The following is a 26,292-nucleotide window of genomic DNA, read 5'->3' on the forward strand; positions in this document are numbered from 1 at the left end:
GCGCTGAGGGGGCGGGGTGGTGGAGCCGAGTCCCTCGGGCCCGAAGGCTCGGGCTCTGTGTGAGGGGAGGGGCCGGGGCTGCCCAGCCGCCGCGAGAGGTTCGGCCGAGCAGGTAGGTTCCGTTCTGTGGGAGAGCGGGAACTGAATGTCTTCACCGTGAGGGCGGGTTGTAAATATGGCTGAAGAAGCCGGGGGAGGCGGTGGGATGCGGGCGGGAAGGCCCGAGTGCGGCCGGGGAGCGCGGAGCCCCGCTGCCCCTCGGCGGGGTTGGTTGTTCGCGAAAGTCCTCCTCGACTTCCACCTCGTTTCTGTGTGTGTGTGTGTGTGTGTAACGCTGGTGCTTAATTACAGTGACACCCGTTTGTAGGAACCAGGCTGTATCGCCGTTCCCGGTGGGGTCCTTGTAATGCCGGTGTAATATTAAAGTGTCAGGCAGGCGGGCTGTGCATTACAGATAGGGCACTTCATCCATGATAAGCGACTATTATCTTTCTTTCCCAAGAGTAAAAGACCTGTATAACTCAAAGGTGTGAGTGATTTAGGCCTCCAGAATAAGAATCCAATGAGTCCTGAAGGGGACCCTGCGATGCTGGTGTTGCTGGACTTGAGATGTTCAATTTTTTCTACTGGAAGAAATTTTCTGAAGTCAACACTGGGTAAAATAATCTGAGAGGCTGTTAGACCAACAGTGCACCGTGATGAAGTGTCCCTCTGTGACGGCCTTCTAAAAGCCTTAATCACCTCAGGCAGGAGCAGAAAGCTGCTGTCGGAGTTTGCTGGCCGTTTGTGAGCAAACAATAGTACCTACTGCTTGGAATTGCTTTAATTCATAAAAAAAATACAGTTAGTGATTTTCTTAAAATTCTTTTACACTTATATTAGTAAATATATAGAGTACAGTTGTATTAGTTCTTAAAAAAATTGATAGGACAAGAGGGAATGGTTTTAAACTGAGACAGGGGCGGTTTAGGTTGGATATTAGGAGGAAGTTTTTCGTGCAGAGGGTGGTGACGCACTGTTCCCAGGTTGCCCAAGGAGGCTGTGGATGCCCCATCCCTGCAGGCATTCAAGGCCAGGCTGGATGTGGCTCTGGGCAGCCTGGGCTGCTGGTTGGCGACCCTGCACATAGCAGGGGGTTGTGACATTGAACTGTATGATCACTGTGGTCCTTTTCAACCCAGGTCATTCTATGGTTCTATGATAAACACCACATAACATTCAGTGTTTAAAAAACACTGATGCAGTTGTTAAGTTGATTACATATTTTTTCTCTGGTGCCAGCCCATAAGGCTTGGGCTTTTGTTTTCTGTTTTTACAGTTAAAACACTATAAGAATAATGGCCAGTAGAAAAGTTGGTCAAAATTTCAAGCATGTGAAGTTAAAGTCACTTAATTCTGCTTTTAAGACTTACTTATGGCAATGCTATTTAAGTAAGTCTGAAATTAAGCATGTGCAAAACTTAGGACTTTTATAGAATCCTAGAAAAGATCATGTAGCTGCAAAGCTCTTAAGTGCTGCATCCATTCTCTTTGATATTTATTTTGTTGTTGTTGCAAAAAAGCTTCTTAAATTACTCTGTGCCTCCCCCAGACAGTGGATTTTTTTCCCCCCAGAACACTTTTTGCTACTTCTGGTGACCGGTAGCAGCAGTGAGAGTGGCACTGTGAGCAAAACAGTCATGGGGTGAGATGTGATATGTTCATTCATTTTACCACTGTGACAAATCATGCTGGACCTAGGCAATGGTGGTGAAGTCATCAGAGCCAGCGAGTGCAGTTCTGTGCAAATTCTCCCACCATTTTTGTTATTAGGAGAATTTAGCTAACATGGCAAGAGCGGAAGTTCTAGTAGTAGGTAGTAAGGACAAACCCTACTGATTTATTTCTAAACACAGCATCTATGATGCAAACTATTGCTAACTCAGAAATTTGTATTATGCTTTCAAATAACATGACTGTGTAATTGTTGTTATGTCAAATGTCTGCAATGAAAATACAATAAAATTAAACCATTTGCTATCAGGAGAGAACAAGTTGTGAATAACAAGTAGCTCAGTAGCTCAAGCTGTTTTTGTTTTGCAGACCTCATGATACTTTCCTGCAAAGGTAGATTAATATTCTTATCCCAGGGTTAGATGCTGGGCAGTGTGCAGTCTGAGGTTTTAGGATAAATTGTGATGGTCTGTGCTTCAGAGGACAAAGAAGAGTCATTATTAAAGAGGCAAAGGAGTGCCAAGTTGTAACTGTGATTGCATTGTTCACAGAATGGCCAGCAGCCCTGGGAGTAATGCATCCCTCTCCGATCAGAAAGGCACACGCTCAGAAGGCTCTCAAGCAAAGAAGTCTCAGCATGCAGAAGAAGCCATCTTTTACAAGAGCTGTCGGGCAGCTTATCTGACTGTTTTAAAAAGCAGTTTAGAAAATATTAAGTCAAAAGAACAACTCACCTTGGGTAATTATTTGATAATTTTTTTCCCCTCTAACTGTTGTGTGTGATGATTGCAGTGGATAGTTTACTAATAGCAGCTAGTAATTCAGTAGTGAGAGTATCCCAGTGCATAACATCAGTACCTCCTGTAAGGAATTTGCAATAGTTTTAGCTAGGATTGACATTTCAAGCTCTGGTTGCTGTATCTTTGGAGATATCCATTATTTACCCATTGTGAAATATATATATATATATCACAGTGATTTTTCAAAGTATATAGAAACTACCATTCCTCAATGCTTTTCATTTTCTTCAAATCCTTAATCTTTGTTGCTGGATGGCTCATGGAACTGGTAGTAGTATACAGAGCTTTTCCTCTCTAAATCACCAGTATGAATGGGCAAAAGTCAATACCAGCTGACAGCTTACAAGGGTTCATAAGTGAGTTGTTGAACACCACCAAATTTGATGGAAGCATTGTTGCTTACAGGAGGTGGGGAGAGGTACTGCTCTTTCTTTGTTTGTGACAATTCTGCAATATGTTGTTTCCTATCCCTGACAAATGACTCAATGAATTGATATCAATTCATTTCTAGCAGACAATTGCCACTATAATCACAGAAAATCACCGTGATAACTGGCATTAATTGGCACAGAGGTTTGCAGAATCGTGGGAAGTTTTGTCAATATTACCACTCTTACCGATAGTCTCACCCATCAGTTCTAATCTACTTTATCTGATTAATATGTGAAAATGCCACTTTTCTGGTACCAAATTTATAAATGGACTATTTCAACCATTGGTGTTTTCTCAGGATTCTTACTTTTATTAAAATTGTTACTTAATTAAACTGTTTCTATAGGCTATGTATATAGTACCTACATACAAGTGGTATTGCTGTCAGCATTACCACAGGGGGAAAAAGTCTGAATGCTTCAGTTGTGCTGAATAAAGGTGATAGTAGATAATGAAAGCTGTGGAAACTACCAAATTTGGTTTGAAAATCTATGGCATTTTCATGCTCCTTGCATGGAATCATTAAACATAATTACATAACCTTACCTGAGAAATGAAAGCTGTTTATTGGAAATCATCTTAGGGACAAAATAAGGTAAGTAAAATATGACTCAGTAATAATAGGTTTCAGATGTGAAATAGATTTTGATTTCTCATATAAAATTTCTCAAGCAAATATCATATCAGCTGTGCCATCTGTTGGATTTGTAGGGCTGTGGGCTGTATCTTACTATTTTTTTTCTTGGTTTACTTTTGTCATTTCATGAGAAGGATTATTTGTGGTTATCTGCAGTAGTATGGGATTGTGTTAGGTCTGAAACACACTTCCTGGGTTCCCTATTTTCTACCAGGAGTTTTGTGGTTATGTGAAAATCACAGCTGGCTTTATTGGAAAGAAATACTTCCAGCTCACATTGTTGACAAAGGAAGTATAAGAACATAAACCTTCAGTTAGATGAAAAGAACCCAAATGTGTAATTTAGAAAGTCATGGTTTTTATTTTGATCTTATGGGTTTCAAGATACAGCTCAGAATACACTTGGGACTGTTGATATTACAGGTTGTTTTCCAAAGCTCTCCTAATAGACTGGAGCCAGCAAGTGGTATGTGTGTTGTGGTGTCACAATTGTTTGTAATGAAAAAAAAAAAAACAAAAAACAAAAAACCCAGCAAGCAACAACTAAAGGGAAAAAAAAAGGCTTAAGGATGGTGACACAGTGCCTTCAACTGACCTTGACATGTGCTCAATACCCAACAGACTTCAACTCCAGAGTACTCCAGGGCAAGTTCAGAACTGAGCAGCAGAGTTTTGGTCTCTGGAAAGAAAGTGGGCATGGTGGAGATGGGTTGATGGTTGGACTAGATGATCTTAGTGGTCTTTTCCAACCTTAGTGATTCTATGACTAAAAAACCATGCTGTATTATCAAATCATTTAGTTAGGTCATCATTCTAGTGACCGCATCTTTTTTCTGTATATGTGAGGAAACATTTTTCACTAATTGCTGCATTGTCCATGCCTAAAATGCAGTAGGTATCCCCATCTAAAGCCATCAGCACAACAGCTCGGTGTACGTCTCTGATGCACTGATTATTTTTTTCATAGCTTCTTTCCTTATGTTGATACATGAAATTCTGTGCATTAGCGAACATTCTTTCAACGTATGACTTAGCATTATCTGGGCTTTCTAGGCTGTAATAAAAGTACTTTTATAATGTCCTAATGATAGCTTTGGATGATCTGGATTTTAAAATAGGAGCAGTGTGAACAAGTGTCATCTCTTTTATACATGGTTTGTCTTTTATCTCTATCCATACCCTGCTGCTGTGTGCTTACCAGGTGTTCGGGCATTTCAGTTTCAAGGTCAGCTCAGGAAGGGCAGATAGTAGATGAGGCTCCCACTCTCTTCAGAGATGTAAGCACCTGCTTCCTTTATAATGTGAGGGTACTGAGAGTTACTGTAGTCTTACATTGCAATTTAAATAAATTCTGGCATTTCTCAAGTGAGCATGCTCTTTTTGAAGCAGCTGTGACTACACGATGTTTGAATAATAATCTGAACTGCAATAGTCACATGGAGGTAGGCCCTGCAAAATGTTACTTTTCGTACTGTATTATATATGTATACAATATTGCATACTGCAGTATTAACTGGTGTGTTTTAGCAGAATCTGTCTGTAAAGAAGGATAAATACAAATTGAGAGGTGTAGTGAATAGCAAGCACTGCTATCTCAGGTTATGTGAGAATGTAGTGTTGCCGTATATTCAAAGGATACTCAGTTAAATGTAAGCAAGTTAATACTGTGCGGCACTGACCTTCCAGGGATCTCTGCTACCCACGGAACCAAAAGCAGAGGGAGTAACCACCTTTTCTTGTCTGACCTTGGTACTGAAATCCTTCAACAATCGCTGTGTGCCCAACTTTAGCATGGGTAAAGATGTAAGCTTTGCTATGTTCTCCTGACTGCTTGTAGTGGGGTCAGGGCAGAAACCTTTATTTAGTCCTTGGCATTCAGTCTGAGATTAGCAACAAAGGTGTCTGGTTTTGTTTGTTTGTTTTTATGGTGACACTGTTGCCTATTGAACATTGTAGCAATGCCACCGCCTCATTGCAGGGATGCTGCTGAACTGTTCTGAGCTGGTACAGACTTGGTCATCAGTCAGCTGGCTAAAAGTCAAATTGCCAGCCTCAGTAAATGAAGGCTCTTTTATGTTTTCCTAAAAAACTTTATTATATGGGAAGATTTAAAAGCATCTCTCTAGTTTCAGGTAGGCTACATTTGAGTGTAGTCTAATGTCATACCTGCTCCACATTGGAAACCAATGACAGACTGTTTTCAGGAAGGACTTTTGGGAGGTGGGCTAGATCCAGCTAATTCATTTTGGAGAATACCAAATGTAGGAGCAGTGTCATTTTCCCTTTACGTTTAAAGTTCATGTTGCATAATGGGCTAAAATTTACACTTGTCACTTAAGGAGGCTGTGTTTGAAGTCATGGATATTTTGCTTCATTAAGGTTTTGACTCTGCTGATTTTATTTAAGGAAATCATCCTATTGACCTTAATAGAACAGTAGCAGTGAGTAAGCAGTAAGTGAAAGCTGCAGGTCAAAGCCTTTAGCCAAAAAAAAACCAAACCAAAACGAAACAAACAAACAAAAACCTTGTATTTTTTTTTCTGTTGTAAGAAAACTGCTCTCTGGCTTCTTTTTACCAATGTGGCACATGTCACCTCTGTGCTGGATCATGGTTTGTGAGTGATGGTCTAGAACACAGGCATAGAAACAGAAACTGCTCCTTTCATGACCCCTTATCTGCCCCTCAGGCTGCTCTGACCTGTCTGGTACAAATCATAGAATTCAAGGCTGGGGAAGGTCACAGTCAGCCTCTATCAGCAGAATGCAGGATAGAGATTATAAACAAATCTGTCTTTTACAGCTGGTTTTCTCTTGAATTGATGGGACTTAAAAATATGTGTTCTAATTTTTTTTTTTACAAATGAAGTGGTTAAAGGATGTTTTGAGGCAACTCCTCTACTGGCAGCTGGAACATGGACTTAATGTGTTGTTTTATTGCTCAGTACTTCAACAGGCTGGAAGAAACCCATCTCAGAAGACAGTTAATAAATACTGGACTTCACAAACAACCACGCTGAATTTTGATGATTTTTGTACTATTTTAAAAGAAGAAACACCAGCCACAAAAACTGAATTGCTTGAAGCATTTGGGAAAATAGACACAGATAACACTGGTTATATTTTACATGATGAGCTTCATAAACTTCTGACAACAGTAAGTATCAGTAGGAACTTAATTATCCATTCTTAGCCTTTAGTAGAGATTTTGGAAATTAGACAGTATAAGTATTCTGAACATGTAAGCATGTATTCCTGATCAAAACAATTAATAACTGATTCATGGTGATTGTTGTTTTGTTGTTGTTGTTCAGAAGTCAGTATAACACAAGTTTAAGAAGATGTAGAGAAGAGTAAATTGGAAAAGAAGGAAGAAATAATTCATATGATATATTTGTTGTGGTTGACCCAATTAACAATAATTATTTGTTAACTTCCATCATGGTGGCAGAACATTCAATCTTCAATATGAACAAAAAATATAGTTGCAATGGCAAGAAAACATTCTTTATACAGTAGAAAAGATAAGTAACAGATGTTGAGTGCTCCTGTAGTTGTGCCATAAATATCCATACATCCTGAAATGTTACATGAAGTCATTGCATTGCTTTATACAAACCCAGACTGAAGAACTTACTGGACACACCTGCAGTAGCAACTGGAGGTGCTCAAAGTGGGTAGGATCAGGATTTGATTTGTAGCAATGTGGTCCCAGGACCATTTGTCCACATCACCTGTTTACCAACAATGAAGTCCACATTAGATCTTGGTCCTGATTGACACTGTGCATCTATAGATTAAAAAATGATATGAAGTAGATTTCTGTACAGGAGTTGCATGTTGCTGTGTTGTGCTAACAGTCCCATCCATCTGTGTAGAGGAAACTGCTGGAGGACCTTGTGGGAGACATGCTTTCTTCCTGATAAGATACAACTCATGCCCCTGTGGCAAGTGGGCCACTCAAATTCTGTTTGATTCTATAATGTTGATCTCTACTTTGGTGATTCAAACTATTTAAGGGTATTCAAATAGTCTTTTTTTGAGTGTGTGTGTTTTAGTACATAGGTGATGTAAGTGGTCAGTATTCTTGATTAGTAACTAAAATTAAGTTGGCTTTTCATTGCAGGAAGGTGAAAAAATGACTTTGGATGAAGTGAGTGCAATAACTAAACTACCTGATTTTAATTGCAATGGCAAGCTTGATTACAAGAAGGTAAGGCAAACATGTTCTTGATCATGGCAATAATGGTATTACTAAATGCAGTATATACTGTTTCTGTGTGTTAGTCCATTGATGACCTTACCTCAGCCCACCAGCTGCCTACATTCTGAAACATGGTATATATTCTGCTACGTGTTTCTGTTTCCCTCATTTTATCTCACAGTATACTGCCCTTGCTGTTATGTTTGCTGCAAGTGAACCTAACATAATAGGCACAGCCTAATAGTAAGCATGAAGCCAACAACATGTGTGAGGATAAGAGTGAGAGGAATGGCAGGATAAAGATGACAACTGACAGCAAGCTTAGCTAACCTGTGAGAGCTGCTGTGTCTGACACTTCATAATTCTTTATGTGGGGGACATTAGTTTGTATCTTGAGCACCTAATTTTGAAGATGCAGCATCTTATCATTTATTCTGAAAACAACTGTAAGCAATGACTTAGCTTTGAACTGAATGAACACTCTACAAAGATTTGCACATAAATATCATTTCACAGAGGAAAACCAGCTCCCTATTAAAATCATACATAAAAATAACACTCTTCAAATGTTTCGAAAGAAATATAAATCACCTCTTGGGTTGAAAAGTCCTTGGGCTGAAATATTTTCATTCCTTATTTCCACCTCCTTGTTGAATCGCAGCTCTGTTTCACTGTCTCACTTGAGTAGTCACTCTGATTTAGAGAAATTAAAATTAGTATGGTGAGTAAGTATAGTAAGAAAAAATGCGTTACATCTCTACTTTGATTACTAATGCTACGCTTTTAATTTTTAAAATTGTGAGAAAGAATGTTTTGCTTACTGCATTACTTTCCTTTATCTCAAGTTTTGTGACTTATATACGACAACGAGTGAGCAGTGCTGCAGGACTGCACTGGAGAAACTGGAGGCTGATAGTCGATTGAGGCATCGGCAGTTTGGAAGTGAAGCTGAAACTGCCCCTGAAGGGATCACACTGCCAGGATCAAAACCATCACTGAAAATTGTGAGGAAAACTGACCACAAACCAGCGCCAACCAAAGGTATTTATTTTTCATATTGGGAACTTGAATTTTTTTTTAGAGATCACGTTCTGAGTTAATGAGCAATTGAGCATTGTTTAATTTTTCTCAAATAAGTGAGGCTGTAATATTTATTCATTTCCACTGTGACAATTGCTTAAGTGTCTCAGTAGAATATCTGACCCATGTTTAAATGGACTTGGGCTGAATCTATTATCTGAAGCTGTCAAATTCTTAAAGGTGAATTTGGTTGACTCTCACTTGATTCTCACAGTCCAGAGAGAAGATAGAAGAGGAATGCTCAGATATTGTAACAGTGAATCAATTATTTCCTTCCCACATTGGAGATGAAACCTTAAGCATCTATCAATAAGCAGTGTGTTTCAATTGTTGAGGCCACTTTTCAGGAAGGATATTAAACTCACATTGGTTATGCTTGAAGTTACAAAGGTACTTAGAAACTTTCCCAAACAGGAGAAAGTTTGCAAGCTAATGGATTCCAGAGGTACCATATATGAAATGTGTACTGTTTAAGTTACTTCAGTTCTAAGAAATACTGAAGAAGAGCAAAGCTGACAGAAGAACCACGAGAGTTGAATGTATGTAGCTAAAGCAACAACTGTTCTAGCACTGTTTCTCTAAGGTCAGGAATCAGGAAGTAAAGGCCTGCAAGTAATTTTCTTGGGCAACTGTGGATTAGAAGCGGGTTAAACTTATCCACTTAGGGCAGATTTACTGTGATTCCAAGGGAAGTTGAATCCCGTGGTAACAATTTCTACTCCTTCAGGCAGATTTAGAGTCCAAGGTTCTGCCATCTGTATGCCTGTTCACCTGGGATGCACAGTCAGGAAAGTAAAGATGTTTGGCCAATGACTGATTGTGTTAAATTATTTTAAGTGAAGTCAGCTTATCAGACAGAGGATCTTGTTATCCATTGTTAATCTTTGTGCACCCATAAAGCTTTTATGAGAAGTAGCACCAGAAGTAGGATAAATAATGTCATTGTACCTAAATATCTGTGTTTATAGGTGATAGCAGAACTCCTTCAAGATCAGCTCAAAGCTGCAAAGCATCCAGTTCTTCCACTATCAGCATGTGTGCCAGTAGCAGCAGAAGCACAAACCTAATTGAGCCGAACACGATGAAGGTATCATGTAAGCTAGTCTGTTGAAATTATGCTGTTTTCCTCTAGACAGATATGTTATTGCATTTTAAATAAGAAAGTGTTTTTCTCTGATTTTTTAGCTTATGTTTTATTAACAGTTTGTCAAGGGCAGCTATAAACTACCAGAAGGTTTCCTGATACTTATTATTATTAACAGTTTCATATACTGTTGGTTTTGCTGACATCCAGTTATTGAAAATAATTTTTCAGGTGTGAAGGTTTAATAGAACAAAGTGTGTTTTTTATAAATGAAACCACTGTTGGAGAAAACGTTTAATGACTTTTTGAGAAATTTAAAATTGCATAATTTATGAGGTTGGTGAAAACTTTAAATGCTTAAGTAGTCTGAAAGATTGTGTATCATAAACCTTTATTTGAAAGGTAATTGGAAATAAATAACAGATCTCTGAGCATATTCCGTTGGTTGGGCATTAATTTGTAAATACATACTGTAGACTGAAAATATTGATTTTTAGTTAGATTAATATGTTCTATCAGTATTTTCTTTTAAATAAATCACTCATTCAATATAAATTCCCGTGGGAGAAAGACAACAAAGTCACTTTGCTAAGTCAATATTTGTAGAGTGTTAATATTGATCTTTTTCCTTTGTTTTCTCTTTTTAGACTGAACCTTCACTAGTTTTCTTTCAACAGAAAATAATAGCTGTAGAAATATAAAACATTAACTGGAAACTGCTAGGATACATTAAAAATGTGCACCTCGAGACCTCTGTATAAAAGGAAAAAAATGGTTATGGCCACATAGTATAACTGCTGCTAGAAAACTGAACTGATTGTTCTCATGAGATACATTTTTGTTTCAAATAACAACTCTGTTTTTGTTATTGAACTCTGAAGTCCTTTATATCTTTGACATTGCTATACAATGACATTTGTTCTATATTAAAATTTTAAAACATAATCTCCAAGGAATTTTTTGCAGTCTGTTTTGGTATCTGGACCTCCATGCAATTTAACCTGCAATTTCACCTTGTTCAAACATGATATGTAGTGTATGAAACCATTGTGTGGTTTCCCAATATTGGATCCCTCTTTCTTTGTATGAGCTGGTAAGAGCTGACTGAGAAAAAAGGAGCTGCAGGTATTGAATACTAGCAATAGGCATCATATAAAAATTAAATCAATCAATAAATATGAGCAAGTGTAAATTGTATGGCTAAATTTTTTTAGCCCTAACTATTAAGGACCCAATGCAAGCTCTGTCAAAGTCAATGAACATGTACACAGTGAGTCACTGAGCTGTGGATGAGAATCTAGTACTCAAAAATTCAGGATATTTATTTTAAGTGCAGAAAATATATTTATTTTGCATATCAGATAGCAATGGCTCTAGAAATATAAAGCATTAACTGGAAACTGCTAAGATGCATTGAAGATGTGCACCTTGAGAATACTGTATAAAGGGTAAGAATGTATAAATGGGCAAAAAAATAGAAGAGGCTGGGGGTGTAGCATCCTCTCAGGCAGATTGTATCCACTTCACGTGGCACTTGGCTTGCCTTTTTCTTAGTGCCCATGTTATGCTGCTGTGTGTTTAAGAAATTACTACACATATATATATTTTGTCTGCAGTTAACCTGTCTTTTTGGGGCAGTAAGAAATTATTGCCATCACGAAGTTGGATGAAGCTCATTTTTGACAGAAGGACAGAGTAGAAGTCAAAACACCCAACCTGTTGGGCTTCTTGTGTAGCTGGCTGACATATAACTAATACATAGCTGATGGAGATTGCAAATTTCTGCCAAGTATTCTTCTTGTCAGTATTAATCAAGTTTAAAAAAAAAATCAACAAATTAGACAAAGCAGTGTTATGTTCCAAAATCTCTCAGCCATGGGTAGCTATGTTGTCCCTGTTAAAAAGTCTCAACTTCTCATTCACTCTGCTGAAGTCAATGAGTTACCTGTATACACGTTGCACAGCAAAGGAAATGCCTGAGAAAAACCTTGATCTTGGAAGAACGATAGAGTAGAATAGTTCTGTTGGAAGGGACCTTCAAGGATTATCAAGTCCAACATCATCTGGGCTGACCAAAAGTTAAAGCACGTTATTGAGGGTATCACCTGAATGCCTCTTGAGTGCTGGCAGGTATGGGGCATCAGCCACCTCCCTAGGATTCCTGCTCCAGTGTTTGGCCATCCCTGTGAAATTTTTGCCCTCACTCATATACCAAAGCAGCTTGGTGCAATTCGACTAGCAAGAATTTTTATGCTTATGCATCAGGTTTTGCACAAGACAAAGCATTGAACTAAAGTTCTTTAACTGCAGGAAAAACTCCTTTCACAAACACTGCTTTTTATTTGTAGTTATGCATCAGTGCACGGACAGTTTCCATAATGACTTAAATTGCAATGGCAATTGTATATACATTGTTCAAACAGTGACCAGCTGTGGCAGCAGCAGGTACTCCCAAACCTTGCCAGTACAAGCATTTCCCATGGTTTTAGCTATTATTTGATAACCTTGTGCTTTTATATTTCACACCCCCCGTTTTGCATTGAAGCTGCATATTAAAATCAAACCAGAAGATCGCCTTTTAGCTGCGTTACATTTACGTACCTGTTTGTGGTCTGACAAGGATAATTTAGAGAATATAGCACCACCTTATGCTCACTGCAAGAACAACAGTATAGTATTTGATTCCTAAAGCTCTGTGGATCTCTGCTTTTTATCAGTTCATTTCTCAAATCTGTGTTAGTTTACCTCTTGCACTGAATATTCTGCATAGTTACAGCCACCTGTAGAGAGCTCTCTGTTGACATTACACTGAAAGATTCCTTCTGCTAGTCTATGCTCAGAAACTTAATCTCCTATTGCTAGGAAAGTAACTAGAAATAATGGATTTAATCAAGACCAAGGAAGTGAAATCAAGCATGTCTTCCTTTCCTTATGGCATACGGAATGTCTACAATGACTTTACTTCTCTTTAGCTAAATGGTATTAGAAATTGAAAATTGGGAGCTGCTACTGGAAAAAAAATAGTTTTGAAGCGTGTATCAGTTTTAACATGTCAGCAAAATCATGGCTTCAAGTAAGCTCTTCTCAAACACTGCTGTCTTCTGTTTGTCTTTCCAATGGCTTTGGCAGAAGACAAGAAGATTAACACTTGATTTTACCACTACCTATGTTTGTCATTTGTCTGAGCAAAGAACTCCTCGTTGTTCAGCTAATCCCTTATGGTTTTTTGCTTGATTGTCCTTATGGTAGTAATGGAGCAAAATTCCAACATCTCAGTGATAAATCACACAATTGAGACTCTTTCATGAATTCAGTTTGGTTCTTCATGACAATTCACATTTCATTTTAACCATTTGTGGGTTGGGGTAATATGTACATTTGTGGAGCATTTTCACAAGTAAAGCAATGTTACCAGCTTGTCTGCAGGAATTGAAAAAGACTGAGAAAATTCATTAAAAAAAAAAAAGATTGATGCTACACCTTGGGGCATCTTTTATGCAGCATTCCTTAAATCATCCAATTAATATATTTTACAGAATGAGCTTCTATCTTAATAAAAGATTAAGGCAACATTTAGTGTTTGCTTGGTTTCCAGGAATGGCAATGTGCACAATCCAGAGGATGCTTCTACCTAGAGGAAGATGGTGAAATCGTTAGTCATAAGTACAGGTTGCATTTACCTCAAAGGTCTACCGTGTGTATAACTATCAAGCCTTTACACCTTCGTCAAATAGAAGGTAAAAATATTTCTATCTCTTCAGAGAATTTTCCTTCCTAAAAAAATACTTTTTTTCCCCCACTGATACATCTTCCTCTTCTCTCTTGCAGTATTTAGTGATGTTTTGCAAATATAATACTGCAATATTTTTTCTCTGTTGGAAAAGTCCTATTAAAAATAGAAATTACTTGTCGTATCATTTTTTCTTCTTAGTTGTTTTGTTCTCACTGCGTAGGCAGTAAAATAACATCAAAGTACATTATCTTTCTTTTTGTAGTTGGCCACTGTCTTAGATTATACTCCACACACAAAATGTATTTATATACCTAGTTCTAACTAAGTATTTTAAGATGGGTTGATAATTGAGATTGGCAATAAACTTCACTGCAAAAAAGTAACTGAAAGTAGTAATTCTCCAGTTCCTAACTGGCTGAAATGGGAGCCTGATCAACAGACTTTTAATGGTATATGAAAGTGACCTGAAGCTGAACGACTTGAGAATGTCTCAGTGTTCTGCTTATAGCTTTTGTTTTCTTTTTTTCACGTGTCAGCTTCTAAAACTGTGCCTTTGAATTACTCTGCTGCAAGATTATTCAGGTGTTCCTTGTAACTAAAAGAGTAACTGTTTATGTACAAGTTCTTCTTTTGCACATTGTTGTCCCATGTATAGAAATATCTTTGTATTTGGTTGTTACGAGGAAAGTATAATATTGATATGTAAGGGAAGTATTTCCCTTTTAGCATGAGAATTATCTTTTTATGAGATTCAAAATATCTTCAAGTTCCCTCCATTGCATGTATTCTTTTGCTGTAGTCTATTTAACTTCAGGAACACTAAATTGCCCATTGACTGACTGCTCTCAAGGACTGAGCAGCTACAAGAAATCAAATTGATTCTAGTAGCATCTATTCAACATATTTAAGACCTTCATTGCAATCATCCTGACCAATGATGCTATGAATGGGGATCTTGCTGTCCAAGTCTTAAAATTTACTTATCTTTCAGAGTTATACATCTTTTGATATCTCTAGCTTTTGCATGTAATGTAAGTTTCCAGTTAAGAAGAGTTTAACAATATTTTATGGAATGTCAGAAGAGATTGTAAGTTTGATTAATTGCAAATATATTTGTATAAAGAAAATCAATCAGTAGAACATTATTTCTTATTGTAGAAAACAATGTAAATATCTTCCTTAACTATCGAAGTGTTTAATATTCGAATGATTAATAGTAATCATTATCTGTAAGACAATTACAGTACTTGAAACAGTTTTTCTGATTTGTCTAAATAGGAAAAAATGCTGATAGCATATAATGGATTTTTTTTTAATCTTAACAGAGATCAGTGCTATAAATGCAATGGAATTATTTACCTCGGGATTCAAAGAACAAACAATCTGGTGAAATCATTAAGAATTTGTTTGGGGATTTTTTTTCTTTTTAGGAAAATCTTGTCACTGGCTGTCAGTGGATACGGTGTTGTATGTTCTGAAGGAAAATGAAACCCAAGAAAATCTGCAGCTTGTGTGCTTTACTGACCAACAAAACAAAGAGGTTAGATATTTCTGTTAAATTCCTAGATTATTTTTATATCTTTAATGTACCTGCTTTTGCTACATGGGTGAGCTTCCATGTATTTGGAAGAAATTCAGAACTGTGCCTGATCAGGCTAGAGGAGAGAAGAAGCATTTGTTCTGTGCATGTTGCCTTTCAAAATGGACAGAATTTATGCAAGGTGATGTAACACTGTCTTAGTAATGACCTTTGAGGTGAATTGCAAGCCGCATGTTTGGAAGTTTAATGAAGTTCCTGAGAGGGCCATATTATCAAGTAGCATGTTGGCAGGTATCCCCAAATTGCTGGCTCTCTGTATAGATACTCTGTGGAAACTAAGTTGTATTTCTGCATACTTGAACCCAGGGTTCAGAATTATAACATTTGTTACAATTTCCTTTTATTTTCTTTCTTCTTGGCGTATATATGATCTTAAACTTTATGGTGCACAGAATATTCCTGCACTATAGCAGAAGGAAGGGAAGAGAGATGGCATGCAATGACTCCCCCCCTTCCAAGCAACAGGGAAGTCAGCTTGCTTCTTAAAAACTGTCAGTTGTGAATTTGTACATATGCAGTTTTTGTTACTAGTTTGAACAAACCTGGTACAACAGGAGGGGAGTGGGTTTTTTTAGCCTAATTTTGGCTGCTTTTGTATTAAAGTTTAAGATTTGAAGAGAGTTGAAAATCTGAAAGTTGATGTCTCTGCTATTAGACATTTCCAGTTGTTCTCCCCTCATCTCTGGTCCTTAATAACTTTTTAACTTGTAGTGCAGTGCAATTAGGAGTGGTTTGAGGCCTTCAAAAAGGCGTCACGTGGCTTCTTCCATGTTTGCGTTTGTTTTAAGGAAAGAACCTAGCATTACCAGTGTTCTCAAGTAATTAATCGATTATGTATGATTATTACTGCTAATAAAGGAGGGCGTCATTTGAAAAGTAACTTAAAGGTTTGTCTGTCTTCCTTTAAGAGTAGATGTTTGGATGGAAAGGGGAGCTTCCATCAGGAGTTTACTGGCTACTCCCATTCACAACAGGCTGTAGGCTGAAAAAGGTAAAATCACAAATTACTGGAGAAGCAAAACTGGTGTATAGAGATGAAGATGGTGAACTGGCTCTTACCAAAGAGTTCCGGTGAGTCCTTTTCCCAGATAGGTGTGGAAACCAATACAAAAATATGCAATCCAAATAACATCGAGCTTTTCAGTTACTAAAATACTATTGCATGGAATATTCTCAAGTAAATTCTTTACTATATTCCAACAGTGTTTTTTTTTTTCTTTTTTACTTTTAATTACTGAAAGTAGAGAAAATTAAAGTATTTGGATTAAAGTTGTTTTTCATGGATTAAAATAACTTCAGTGGATTAAAGTATTTTTTTCATCTTTTAGAGCAGCTTTATTGGATATATTTGAAACAATTGATTTGGATGGAAATGGCCTTCTGAGTTTGGAGGAATACAATTTCTTTGAATTGAGAACTAGTGGTGAAACATGTGATGAGGAAGTGTGGGCTGTATGTAAGGGTAAGTCTGTGGCTGTGCAAAATACAACTACTTAGGACTATAAATCTACTTGCAAACTGTTGTCTATAGCACCCTACTATGTATATAGTTTAGGAGGTCTGAGTATTTTGCAGCCTGTTCCGAGAACACACAGATATATTAATATTAATTTTTTACTTTTCCAATCTCCTGTCCCTTGTTTTGCTTTGTTATTATTTGTGTGCCACTGTCCTGTTAAGAAAATTCTTCCTATTGCTAATTGCAAAGTTCTGTAGATTAAAAATGTTACAGCTGCCAAAAACTACAGGTTTTCTAAGCACAGATCATATAGTGAATTGGGCTATAACAGATATTCATTGATTTAATCTTTTTTCTGCAACTTAAGCTGATACTGCTTTCATAGCTCATAAGGTGTTGAGAGGAACATTTAATCAGTGTGTATAAGATGCTTTAAAACAAGGGCATCTAGAGCTTATTATGCTTGCTTAGAAAAGTAGACACTAGAAAACAGCTGTTGCAACTATATATTTTTTTCAGATGTAAGCAGTTTTTTCATTAGAAATCTGTCTTTTAAAGATTCATATATGGTGTGTCAGTTTGTCCATATTGTGCTAGATGAGAGCTGTGAGATTTTGAGGCTCTGTAAGTCAGATGAGGAAGCTGACAGATAGTTTCTTTCAGCTGTACTTTACTTTCTGTCTGCAGATTCATATCATCAATGTTACTGGACGTCCTGCAGTTTGCAGGAGCAATATTGGGCCACAAACATCAATTTTGAAGACAAAAGAAATTCTGTGGTGTTGCTTTAGCCCTGCACATATTTACCTCATAACAAGGCTAGAAAAATGTAACCACCAGTGGCTGTATGCTGCCCCAGTAACACAGTGCATTAAATCAATGGTTTCAAAACATTGGCAGTTTAACTGAAGCTAATGGACAAACTGGAAATGTAGAAGGTGTTGTCTGTAAACTAGAAGTTTCTGCACAAAAAATAGTTCTTCTGCAACCCGTATCTGAAATGCCAGTATGGTATGCCATTAAATATCAGCCCATGCCATCTGTTAGGTATAACTCCTTTGTAGGCTATGACACATTGATTAATTTAGGTCAAAAAATACTTAAGATCTGGCAAGTCCTGCCAACTGTTTCTCTCCAAATCACTCAGATATATTGGAGTTTTTTCCTAAATTATGGAAAGATCATACAAAAATACTTTCCTATAAATCAATGTCTCTTTCATCCCTTTACATGTTATTCCTCACTTTATGACTTTGTCAGTGTTAGGTATCTGTGAACTAGTCTCACTGTGAATAGGAGTGTATGTGATACGTTTAAAAGAGGAAAGAAGAGAATATGGTGAATGTATTACCCGGTCGTTAATCAGTTGAAGGGTTCAGACGAATATTATAAATCTTGACACCAAAGTTACAGCCATTTATTATAGTATCTGTACCCTCAGATAGATTTATTAAACTGGTAATCCCTTTTTAATAATATATAGTAAAGATTTAGCATTGTTATGAAGATGAGAAAACCATTTTTAAGAATCGCTGACACAAGGACATTTCAATTATGTGTTTGCTGACATTAGATTGGTCAATCCACCGTATTCCATCAAAAGAGGGGTGCTAGGATTACTGGCATTTTATTGCTTTTTAAGAACTAAGTAAATCACTTCTATATCAGGGGCCTCAAGCACTAAGGATGCTGGCCCCATCAGACTTTCATTTCCCATTCCTAATATACCCTATTCTGCAAATCTCACCTGCAACAGATACTGCTAACAGAAGGAAAAAAAATCAATATGAATTTTTTGTCTTTGGAAATCTCATCCTCTTTTAGGCTATACAAAGGGTGCACAGTTTCTTGTCATTATCTGAAATCCACAGTGAAGCTCTGCAGAAGGCTGGTATCTAGTCAAGGGCATTAATTCCCAAATCATGCTTACAGAGCCTGAGGCTGCAAGATGGCTCTGTCTTGTAAATCTCATTAAGTACAAGTTTGGCTTTGGAAGGACAAAGGTGTTTGCAGAGAGAACAGACATTGTTGTAATGTTACCTTACATTTCTTTTTAAACAGAGAATTTTGATATGAAGAAGAATGAACTAACAAGACAAGGATTTATGGATCTGAATCTCATGGAAGCCAATGACCGTGAAGGGGATCCTAGTGACCTTTGGGTCACTTTATTGTCACTGGGCTACAATAAAGCATTAGAAATGACAGAGGTACGATAGCTGTACAGCAAAAGTAATTGCTTCACATACAACTTGCTGCATGTGTTTAATTGCAGTGCTGTTTCTGTCTGTCATAAACTGACTTTAGTAGATCAGTGTTCCGACCCGAACACTGCTGATACAGGGTTTACTTGTTAATTTTTTTGGTCACTGTAGCATTCTGCTTCTTAGAATAACCGTGCCGCTGTTGTAAGACAGGATTTACCTTTTGCCTTAGACAAGGCAGTATTTTGTGGGATAGAGGCAGTGGGAATCTTTGGTTATATCCTTTGAAAAGATTCACACACCTTGTTGGTAAGCACTGATAAGAAGATAGTGGTAGTAAACTGTGACCTGCCAGCAAACATACAAAACTCAGAACTTAGTCACTTTCCTGTCCCAAGCTGCAGCACAAGCCATCAGTCGTGATATAAAAGAAAAGTTAGTGTAATGCAAACAGGTGATTACTGCTTACAGTAACATAAAACTAGCACAAATGTCAGATAGAGAATGAGGTGATGAGAATGGATTTATAAAGTATTGGAGTGTGTTATATCAGCTAGGGTTAGATAACTTCAACCCCACCCCAAATGTGACTCAGAGCTAATAATTTTCAGATGTGGCTAACTGTTGCCTTTCACAGCAGTGTCTGAATGGGTTAAACATAAAATTTGAGTGAAAGAGCTTTGGGTGGCACACTGTTTGCTTAAAGGGCCAGATGGTATTTCTCTGATTTTATTATGTGCTTATAGATTCTTTCAAAGCCATATCAGCATTGGCATTAATAGTTCATACTAAAGAAGGTATTTTGAATAAAGAGGGGAAAAAAATGAAAAAAATCATTAAAGGCATAAAATATGCAGATAATTTCATAATTTATCTTGTTTTTTCCCAAGAAAAGCTGATTTGTTTTTGTTTGTTTTAGTCTGCTTATATTATTTATTTAGCTTTAGTTGAAATAGTTTAGGACCATATGGTTATATAGTCCCCATATAAAAATGTGTATGAAATGTAAATACAGACCCAAAAAATTCAGTATGGTAGAGAGACTTTGTTTGGCTCTCAGTGAAAACCCTGAGATCGTGATGAATGATTTCTGAAGGAGTAGCACTTCCTCCTTTTACTACAAGTAGGCCTAACGTAGCAACTACAAAATTGTCTTTCTGCATTTAACCCATAAGAGGGAGCTGTCCTCTAAGAAAGGAGATTTTTGGGGAGTTACAAGTTTCTTTTGGTTATGTTATGTCTTACATTAGCTATGGCTTTATGTCTATAGTTCTTGCTTAATGTAGCTTTCTGAATAACTTAGTTATTCATCTAAACAGGCATATGTACTAACTGGTGTCTGTAATTTAACCTCTTCCTGGTTTTTCAACAATCTGGAGTATGATATTTCAGGAGCGTTGAGCCTATCAAGTTCAAGGCAGAGCTGAAAAATCCTAGTGGATTCCCACAGCCTTTTGAAAGAAACCAAGCTGCTATTAGTTAGCCTAAAAAAAAGTAAACTCCTGGTTGTTCCACATGCTTCTCTCAGCTGAGATACTGTAACAGCAATGTGCTTAATGCAACATTGTGGATATTTAAAATCTGTATGAAGTGGCACAAAGAGCAGAAGAGTGACAAGTGAAGGAGATTGGTTTATTTCAGAAACTGAAATAAATTAGTACTTCATATTCGTTCCTGTATGTTTTGCTATCCAAGAAAGGATTTGTTATGTTGGAGGGGAAAGCACCAAACAGCCTATCAGGTGAATTGGAACTGGCTCTCTTGTCCTGGTCTTTCACTCTGTTCGTAAGATCACCACAGCTCTCAGGTTTGGGATTTTTAATACTTAGTGACATACTTTCATTTGGATAATTTTACTTCAGAGTATATATGAAAATCCCTAGGAGCTATGGGTGAAAATCTGAAGGAAAAAGCCAAGGATAAATTGATGATAGAACTCTTCTTCTCCATTGCAGGCATGCCCCTTTGTCATCGACATCTATGCAGAAAAATGCAAACCCAGAATTAAAGCCATATATCTAGAGGCAGGCAGCTGGCAACTCAACAGGGCTATCTGCAAGTCTGTTGTTAATAAAGGAGATGCCAAAGTAATGGATGGCTGTGAAAACATAATTGTCTATACCTATAGAACTGGCATGCGAATCACTTCTGTTATTGAAAATAAGGTACGGCACGATACTTCTGTGAGGTGCTTTGTGTTAATGTCTGTTGTTATTGTTCTTTTCCTTCCATGCTTCATTTTTGGGAATTATGTTTTCTGCTAACTTGCTAGTCTTACTGGTCTACTTTGCTACTGATCGGCACGAACAAACAGAAATCCAGGTAAAAATTGTTGGTGAGATGCAGATTTTAAACCCTTTTGCATCGATCTTGATGAATATTCTGTTAATTCTCTTTCATTTATAACAGGAATCGTAAGTACATAAATACTGTGCAGTAAGACGCTAAACTTAAGATGCTTTAAGTCTTAGAAGCTCATAACAAGAAGTGTATTTTTAAATGGGCAAACATGCAAAGGGGGGGGTGGGTTGGTGGACTAATATTAGGACTGAATGCGGAGGTTCTTTGGAGCCACAGGTTTAGAAATGCACTTCGCCCTTTAGGGTAGGTATACTGGAGTTATTTATATGTTTAGGGGTATGTCTGAGAAGGAGACAAGACCTGGCTGCTGGCTGGTGAAAATCACTGACCATTGCCATTTATACCATTTGGGTTTCATATATAGCTTTGCTCCTCATTGAGCAAATAGTTGCACTTCCCTGAAAATCTCCTTAGAGAATTTGTTGGCTGGAGACTTTGCATTGTAAATGTCTGGAAAGAAATAATGACAGGGCAGTTTTATGCATTTGCCTTCTTCCAAGCTTCCTACAGTGCAAGCAGTCTGATTGTATCTTCAGTTATTGTGTTGATGATTTCAATGGAAATAATTGTCTTTGTTATTTCTGAAATTAAATTAAGGAAATATGCTAGTTATTGAGGGATTCTGTTTTCGTTTTGCATATGTATTTCATCAGTGGGTAGAGAAAGGTGTCTGTCTTGTAACCAGCCCCAGTCAGGATGTGAGCTGCAAAGATGAAAAGACCTCACATAGAGAACCTCAGCCATCACAGAGAATAAGTAGAAACGAGTCGATTGCCTCATTTGTGTGACAAAAGAAATAGTTAATATGGCATTTCCTGTCATCCAAAGCACAAACTTGGACTAGCATGCCCTCTCTGCTAGGTGAATTTCCCTTACTTTTTCTTCCTGTTGCTTTAAGTGTCTTCCTGTACAAATAATTCCCATGGCCAAGTAGAAGTGAGGATTTCACCAAACTGCCCGAACACCTGGGAGATCACGATAATAATAAGATTAACACTAGATTGTCTTTACATTTCTGCAGCCAACAGTGACCATATTTACACTCTGTGGCCCACAAATCTTTTGTACTGTGAGCACCAAAGATAGGCTAGAAAGGGCTGGCAAAAAGAGCTGATAGGAGCTTCTTGTATGGCATAAATTGCTTAAAGTAACTGTGTTTCTGTTCTGTTTCTCAATACAGAGGGACTGTTGGACAACATTGTCTAAGAATCAAATTTCCTAGGCTCTCTGTTGAGTGAGTGGCAGAGTATAGTAGTATGCCCTTAGATCCTGAGTCTGAATACTGCTTGAGGTAAACTTGTGGTCAAAGAACTTTCCCTTACCTCAGCTTTGAGTTTTATATAGTGGATCCTTCTTGGAAGCATTTGCATACCTTTAGTGGAAGTGACTATTGAGTGATTATACTTAAACAAATTCTGCCCCATATTTTTTAAAATCTCTATGAAGATGAGCTGCTTTTCTCAAGAGAATGCTTGGAAGAAACCATGAGCAGAAGACTGTGACAAGTCACATCTTGATGAGTGTCCCTTACAAACTGCTGTGCGTGCTGTATCTGTGACTTGTGGCAGTCCAAGTGAGGAACTCTGGTCATATCTGAAAGAAAACACAACGTGAAAAGTGCTCCTACTCCTGACATGGGGCATTTAACTTCAGAATTTAACTTAAATTCTCACATAGTTGATCATAATTTCAGAATATATCATATGAGCTCCTGAATAAATTGCCTTTTGCTATAGGGATAGGATTTTTGAAAACCAGAATGGCTATAAAATATCAGATAAAAGCTTCTTTTAGGGCAGTGTCCTTCTTCCAGCAGTGTCCTGGAGGGGATGTTGCAAGTACAAAAGCTAGGCAGACATCCAGTGTCACTTCACCAGATCACACACCCAGTCACTAGTGATTTGCAGCTCTGGGACCACTTGAGACAGAAATATTTTCTTTGCTCTTGAAAACCCTTCATGTATTTCTTTGACATGAATTTGTCCATTCACCTTTTGAAGCTATGGATGTTTTCAGCATCTGTAATGCTCTATAGTGAATAGTTGTCTCACTTAAGTGGTTCCCAGGTTGCATCTTCAGAAGTGCTGAAGTTATTTCCATGAGTTGTAAGTTACTTCTAACTATGAATCTGGGCTCTGATGATGCTTATGTGTGTCTGAATTTTTTATTCCTTTAAGAGAACAGCCGTCAGCATCCTTAAAGTATTTCTACCCAGTAAAAATAGCATAGCTGAGGAAATAGGAGGGGAATGTGTAGTTCTTATACACATATACATAAAGAGCAGCCGCTTTACCATTAAGACTAATCGGCTCCTTCATGTTTTTTTACTTGCAGTCTGATAACAAAGTGATTGTTCACGTCAACAATGAGCAGAGTAGGAACTGCCTAAGTAATAGAGGCCTTGCTGTTTTTGCTGTGGAAGTGGCACCAAAATCTATGATGGTAAGAATTTATTGTTTAGCTATCTAAAATCTAAGCGAAAAGCAAAAATCATTTGACAACTGTGCTGTTTCCTTTTGCAAGTCTTTTATCATGATAATAAGCATGTGGATAGTGAAGAAGTCTGTCTTCATCACCAGTACGGATCAGATATTGTTTTATTGCTATTTCAAAGCTGAACACATGCTTGATATAACCATGTTTCCAAGTGCAGATTGATATAAAATTATATTGTGTTTAGTTTGTCATACATGTGCTCCCTGATTGTGGATGATAGTGCCTCTTTCAGTTGTCCATTCAATACATGTATCACTTAGTAATGTTTTTAATACTCTGTTTGTTTGTTTGTTTTATTTCACAAATTTTAATCAAATCTATAGATTGTTCTGAGAAACAGACTGAGCCAGGTATGAATGAGTCAGAGAAAAAAATACTGTGATATTTTCCTTCCTTAATTTATGGAGAAAAATTCAACTTTAGCTGCTCTAGAAGTATGGTCTGTTCCTTTCCAAGAGGTGGTGCGCAAACTACTTTACATTTCACAGCTTTCCAGGCTGCATGCATTCAGATCACCGTTCACGGGTTGCCCAAGGAGGCTGTGGGTGCCCCATCCCTGGAGGCATTCATGGCCAGGCTGGATGTGGCTCTGGGCAGCCTGGGCTGGTGGTTGGTGACCCTGCACATAGCAGGGGGTTGGAACTGATGAGCACTGTGGTCCTTTTCAACCCAGGCCATTCTGTGGTTGTATGAAACAGATACAGCCCAGTGACACTGGCAGGGTGGGGGCCCCGTTAATATTGCTACTGACAATTCAGATAATTGTAGCCTCCTCTTGTAGTGTGTTTTGTTCATTTTAATTTGTTTTGCTCAGTATAAACGATAGGCTCAGTGACCCTTGTGAATTCTTTGCTGTCATAATAGGTGCTGATTGTTTTTCAGTTAATACTTGTCATACATGGACTGAAATATTTAATGTTGCTTGCATAGCATTCTAGGTAATATACATACAATCCTTCAATAAACATCTATTTCACCAATGTTTTCTCTCTTGCATACAGGTTTCTCAGCATGTGATGCCACTGAACGAGCAGGAAGAATGGCTGTATAATTGTGTGCATTCTCTCTTACGCTAAACACTGTAGTCAGAGTGCTGCTTCTTGGCAATGTTTAAATCACAGCCTCTGCAACAGAACTTCTAGGTGCGTCCTCCAAAGCTGGTACGCTTCTCAGTTTCATTTGTTAAAGCCAATGAATCATATAAGTACTTATTTCTGGTATCCCGTGTCTGCTAATAGCTTTTAAGAAACACAAATACTGATAGCATAGGGATGGAATAACTGCAAGTCTGTAAAATTGCTTGACACAGTGGAATGTTCACATGCTGTCTAATGAAATACACCATCCTGAAAGCGCTGGGACACTAAAAATGAGTTCTGTTTGGTGATACAGCTGGCAGTTGTCATAGAATTGTGTTTCATAAGGGCTGTTTCCCCAAATATGCCCTCATTTGCTGTAATAGCTAATGTAGTTCCATCACGTACTGGAACTGCTTCACTGAGAAAAACCTTTGTTAAATTGATCTGATGGATTCCTAATTGAACACTGCCATGATTTTTATGTGAGAGATAAAAAGGGGTGGGGTTATTTATCTCCTGATAAAGGATTTGATTTTTTTTTGTCATTTGATAATACCTTGTTCTTTTAAAATACCCTTTTATATGAAATAAAATGTGCCTTTTCACATGCAATAAGGAAATAATATTTGTGCTCCTAACTGTTAACTGCAACTAGTTATTTCCAACGTAGCTGAAATAAGAAGGCTCGAGGTACTACAAGCATTCAGTTGGCAGTTATGTTTTTCTCAAAGTGTCTGTTCATATAAAAAATGATGACCCTGGTGACTGGATGCTTCAGGAGTGCCTGAGTTTAAAATAGCCCTTAAATATATGTGACCTCATCTGAAAGGGCGGCGAGCAGTCTTGAAAAGCTATATTTATCTGCCAGCACCTCCTGCACGACGCTGTTGCTCTGCTGTAATCATACACTGGGCAAGTAAATGTCAGTTACAAAATCAGAGTGCTGCTAGAGGCTGGCTGTGATTTATGCTCTTCAGTAACTGGAACTCAGGCAGGTCTGCTGGTGAGCTTTTTTTTCTTCCTAACAAGTGCAGCAGATATCACTTTCATTTCCAGAATGGCCTAAAAGCAGTAGAAATTGTACTAAAAGACTCCAGAAATATTTGGTAACTTGCAGCCAACCATACAGAGCCCTGTAAACACTGCCTCAGGCAACGTGTGGGTACATCAGGAGTCCCTGGTAGCATCTGTGAGAAGGAACTGGAGAACAGTAAAACACCTACATGTGTGCTGTAGGCAATACAGAGCAAGCACAATTATTTGCCTTACTTCTGCTTTGGCATTGGTGTCAGGCCTGGTAGATGTAGCAGGAACCCACGTACTATTCTTTCTGCACTGTAGGAAAGAAACAAGTGCCTAGCTGAGTAATCACTGCAAAGAGACTTGATTTTGCTACGGTTAAGGTCTAGTAAA

General features: G+C 37.8%; 1 protein-coding gene across 5 annotated transcripts in view; it reads left to right on the forward strand.

Moving 5' to 3' along the window:
* EFCAB7 (EF-hand calcium binding domain 7) overlaps positions 1 to 25,491 on the forward strand; it is a 52,468-nt gene extending 26,977 nt beyond the window's left edge. For 3 of the 5 annotated variants that reach the window (XM_046944721.1, XM_046944722.1, XM_046944720.1), the window contains 13 exons: positions 2,265 to 2,452; positions 6,525 to 6,736; positions 7,706 to 7,792; positions 8,629 to 8,824; positions 9,832 to 9,950; positions 13,543 to 13,684; positions 15,111 to 15,220; positions 16,194 to 16,351; positions 16,609 to 16,742; positions 18,801 to 18,949; positions 20,899 to 21,108; positions 23,639 to 23,746; positions 24,802 to 25,491. In XM_046944721.1, coding sequence (XP_046800677.1) covers positions 2,265 to 2,452; positions 6,525 to 6,736; positions 7,706 to 7,792; positions 8,629 to 8,824; positions 9,832 to 9,950; positions 13,543 to 13,684; positions 15,111 to 15,220; positions 16,194 to 16,351; positions 16,609 to 16,742; positions 18,801 to 18,949; positions 20,899 to 21,108; positions 23,639 to 23,746; positions 24,802 to 24,876 — 1,888 coding nt within the window. In that variant the 3' untranslated portion in view covers positions 24,877 to 25,491. Of the gene's footprint in view, positions 1 to 5; positions 113 to 2,264; positions 2,453 to 6,524; positions 6,737 to 7,705; positions 7,793 to 8,628; positions 8,825 to 9,831; positions 9,951 to 13,542; positions 13,685 to 15,110; positions 15,221 to 16,193; positions 16,352 to 16,608; positions 16,743 to 18,800; positions 18,950 to 20,898; positions 21,109 to 23,638; positions 23,747 to 24,801 lie in introns of those variants that run through there. The other 2 variants (XM_004936867.5, XM_046944723.1) reach the window with 2 other exon arrangements.
* The last annotated feature ends 801 nt before the right edge of the window (positions 25,492 to 26,292 follow it).

Source organism: Gallus gallus, chromosome 8 (genome assembly GCF_016699485.2).
Source record: "Gallus gallus isolate bGalGal1 chromosome 8, bGalGal1.mat.broiler.GRCg7b, whole genome shotgun sequence".
In the NCBI taxonomy this organism is placed as follows: domain Eukaryota; kingdom Metazoa; phylum Chordata; class Aves; order Galliformes; family Phasianidae; genus Gallus; species Gallus gallus.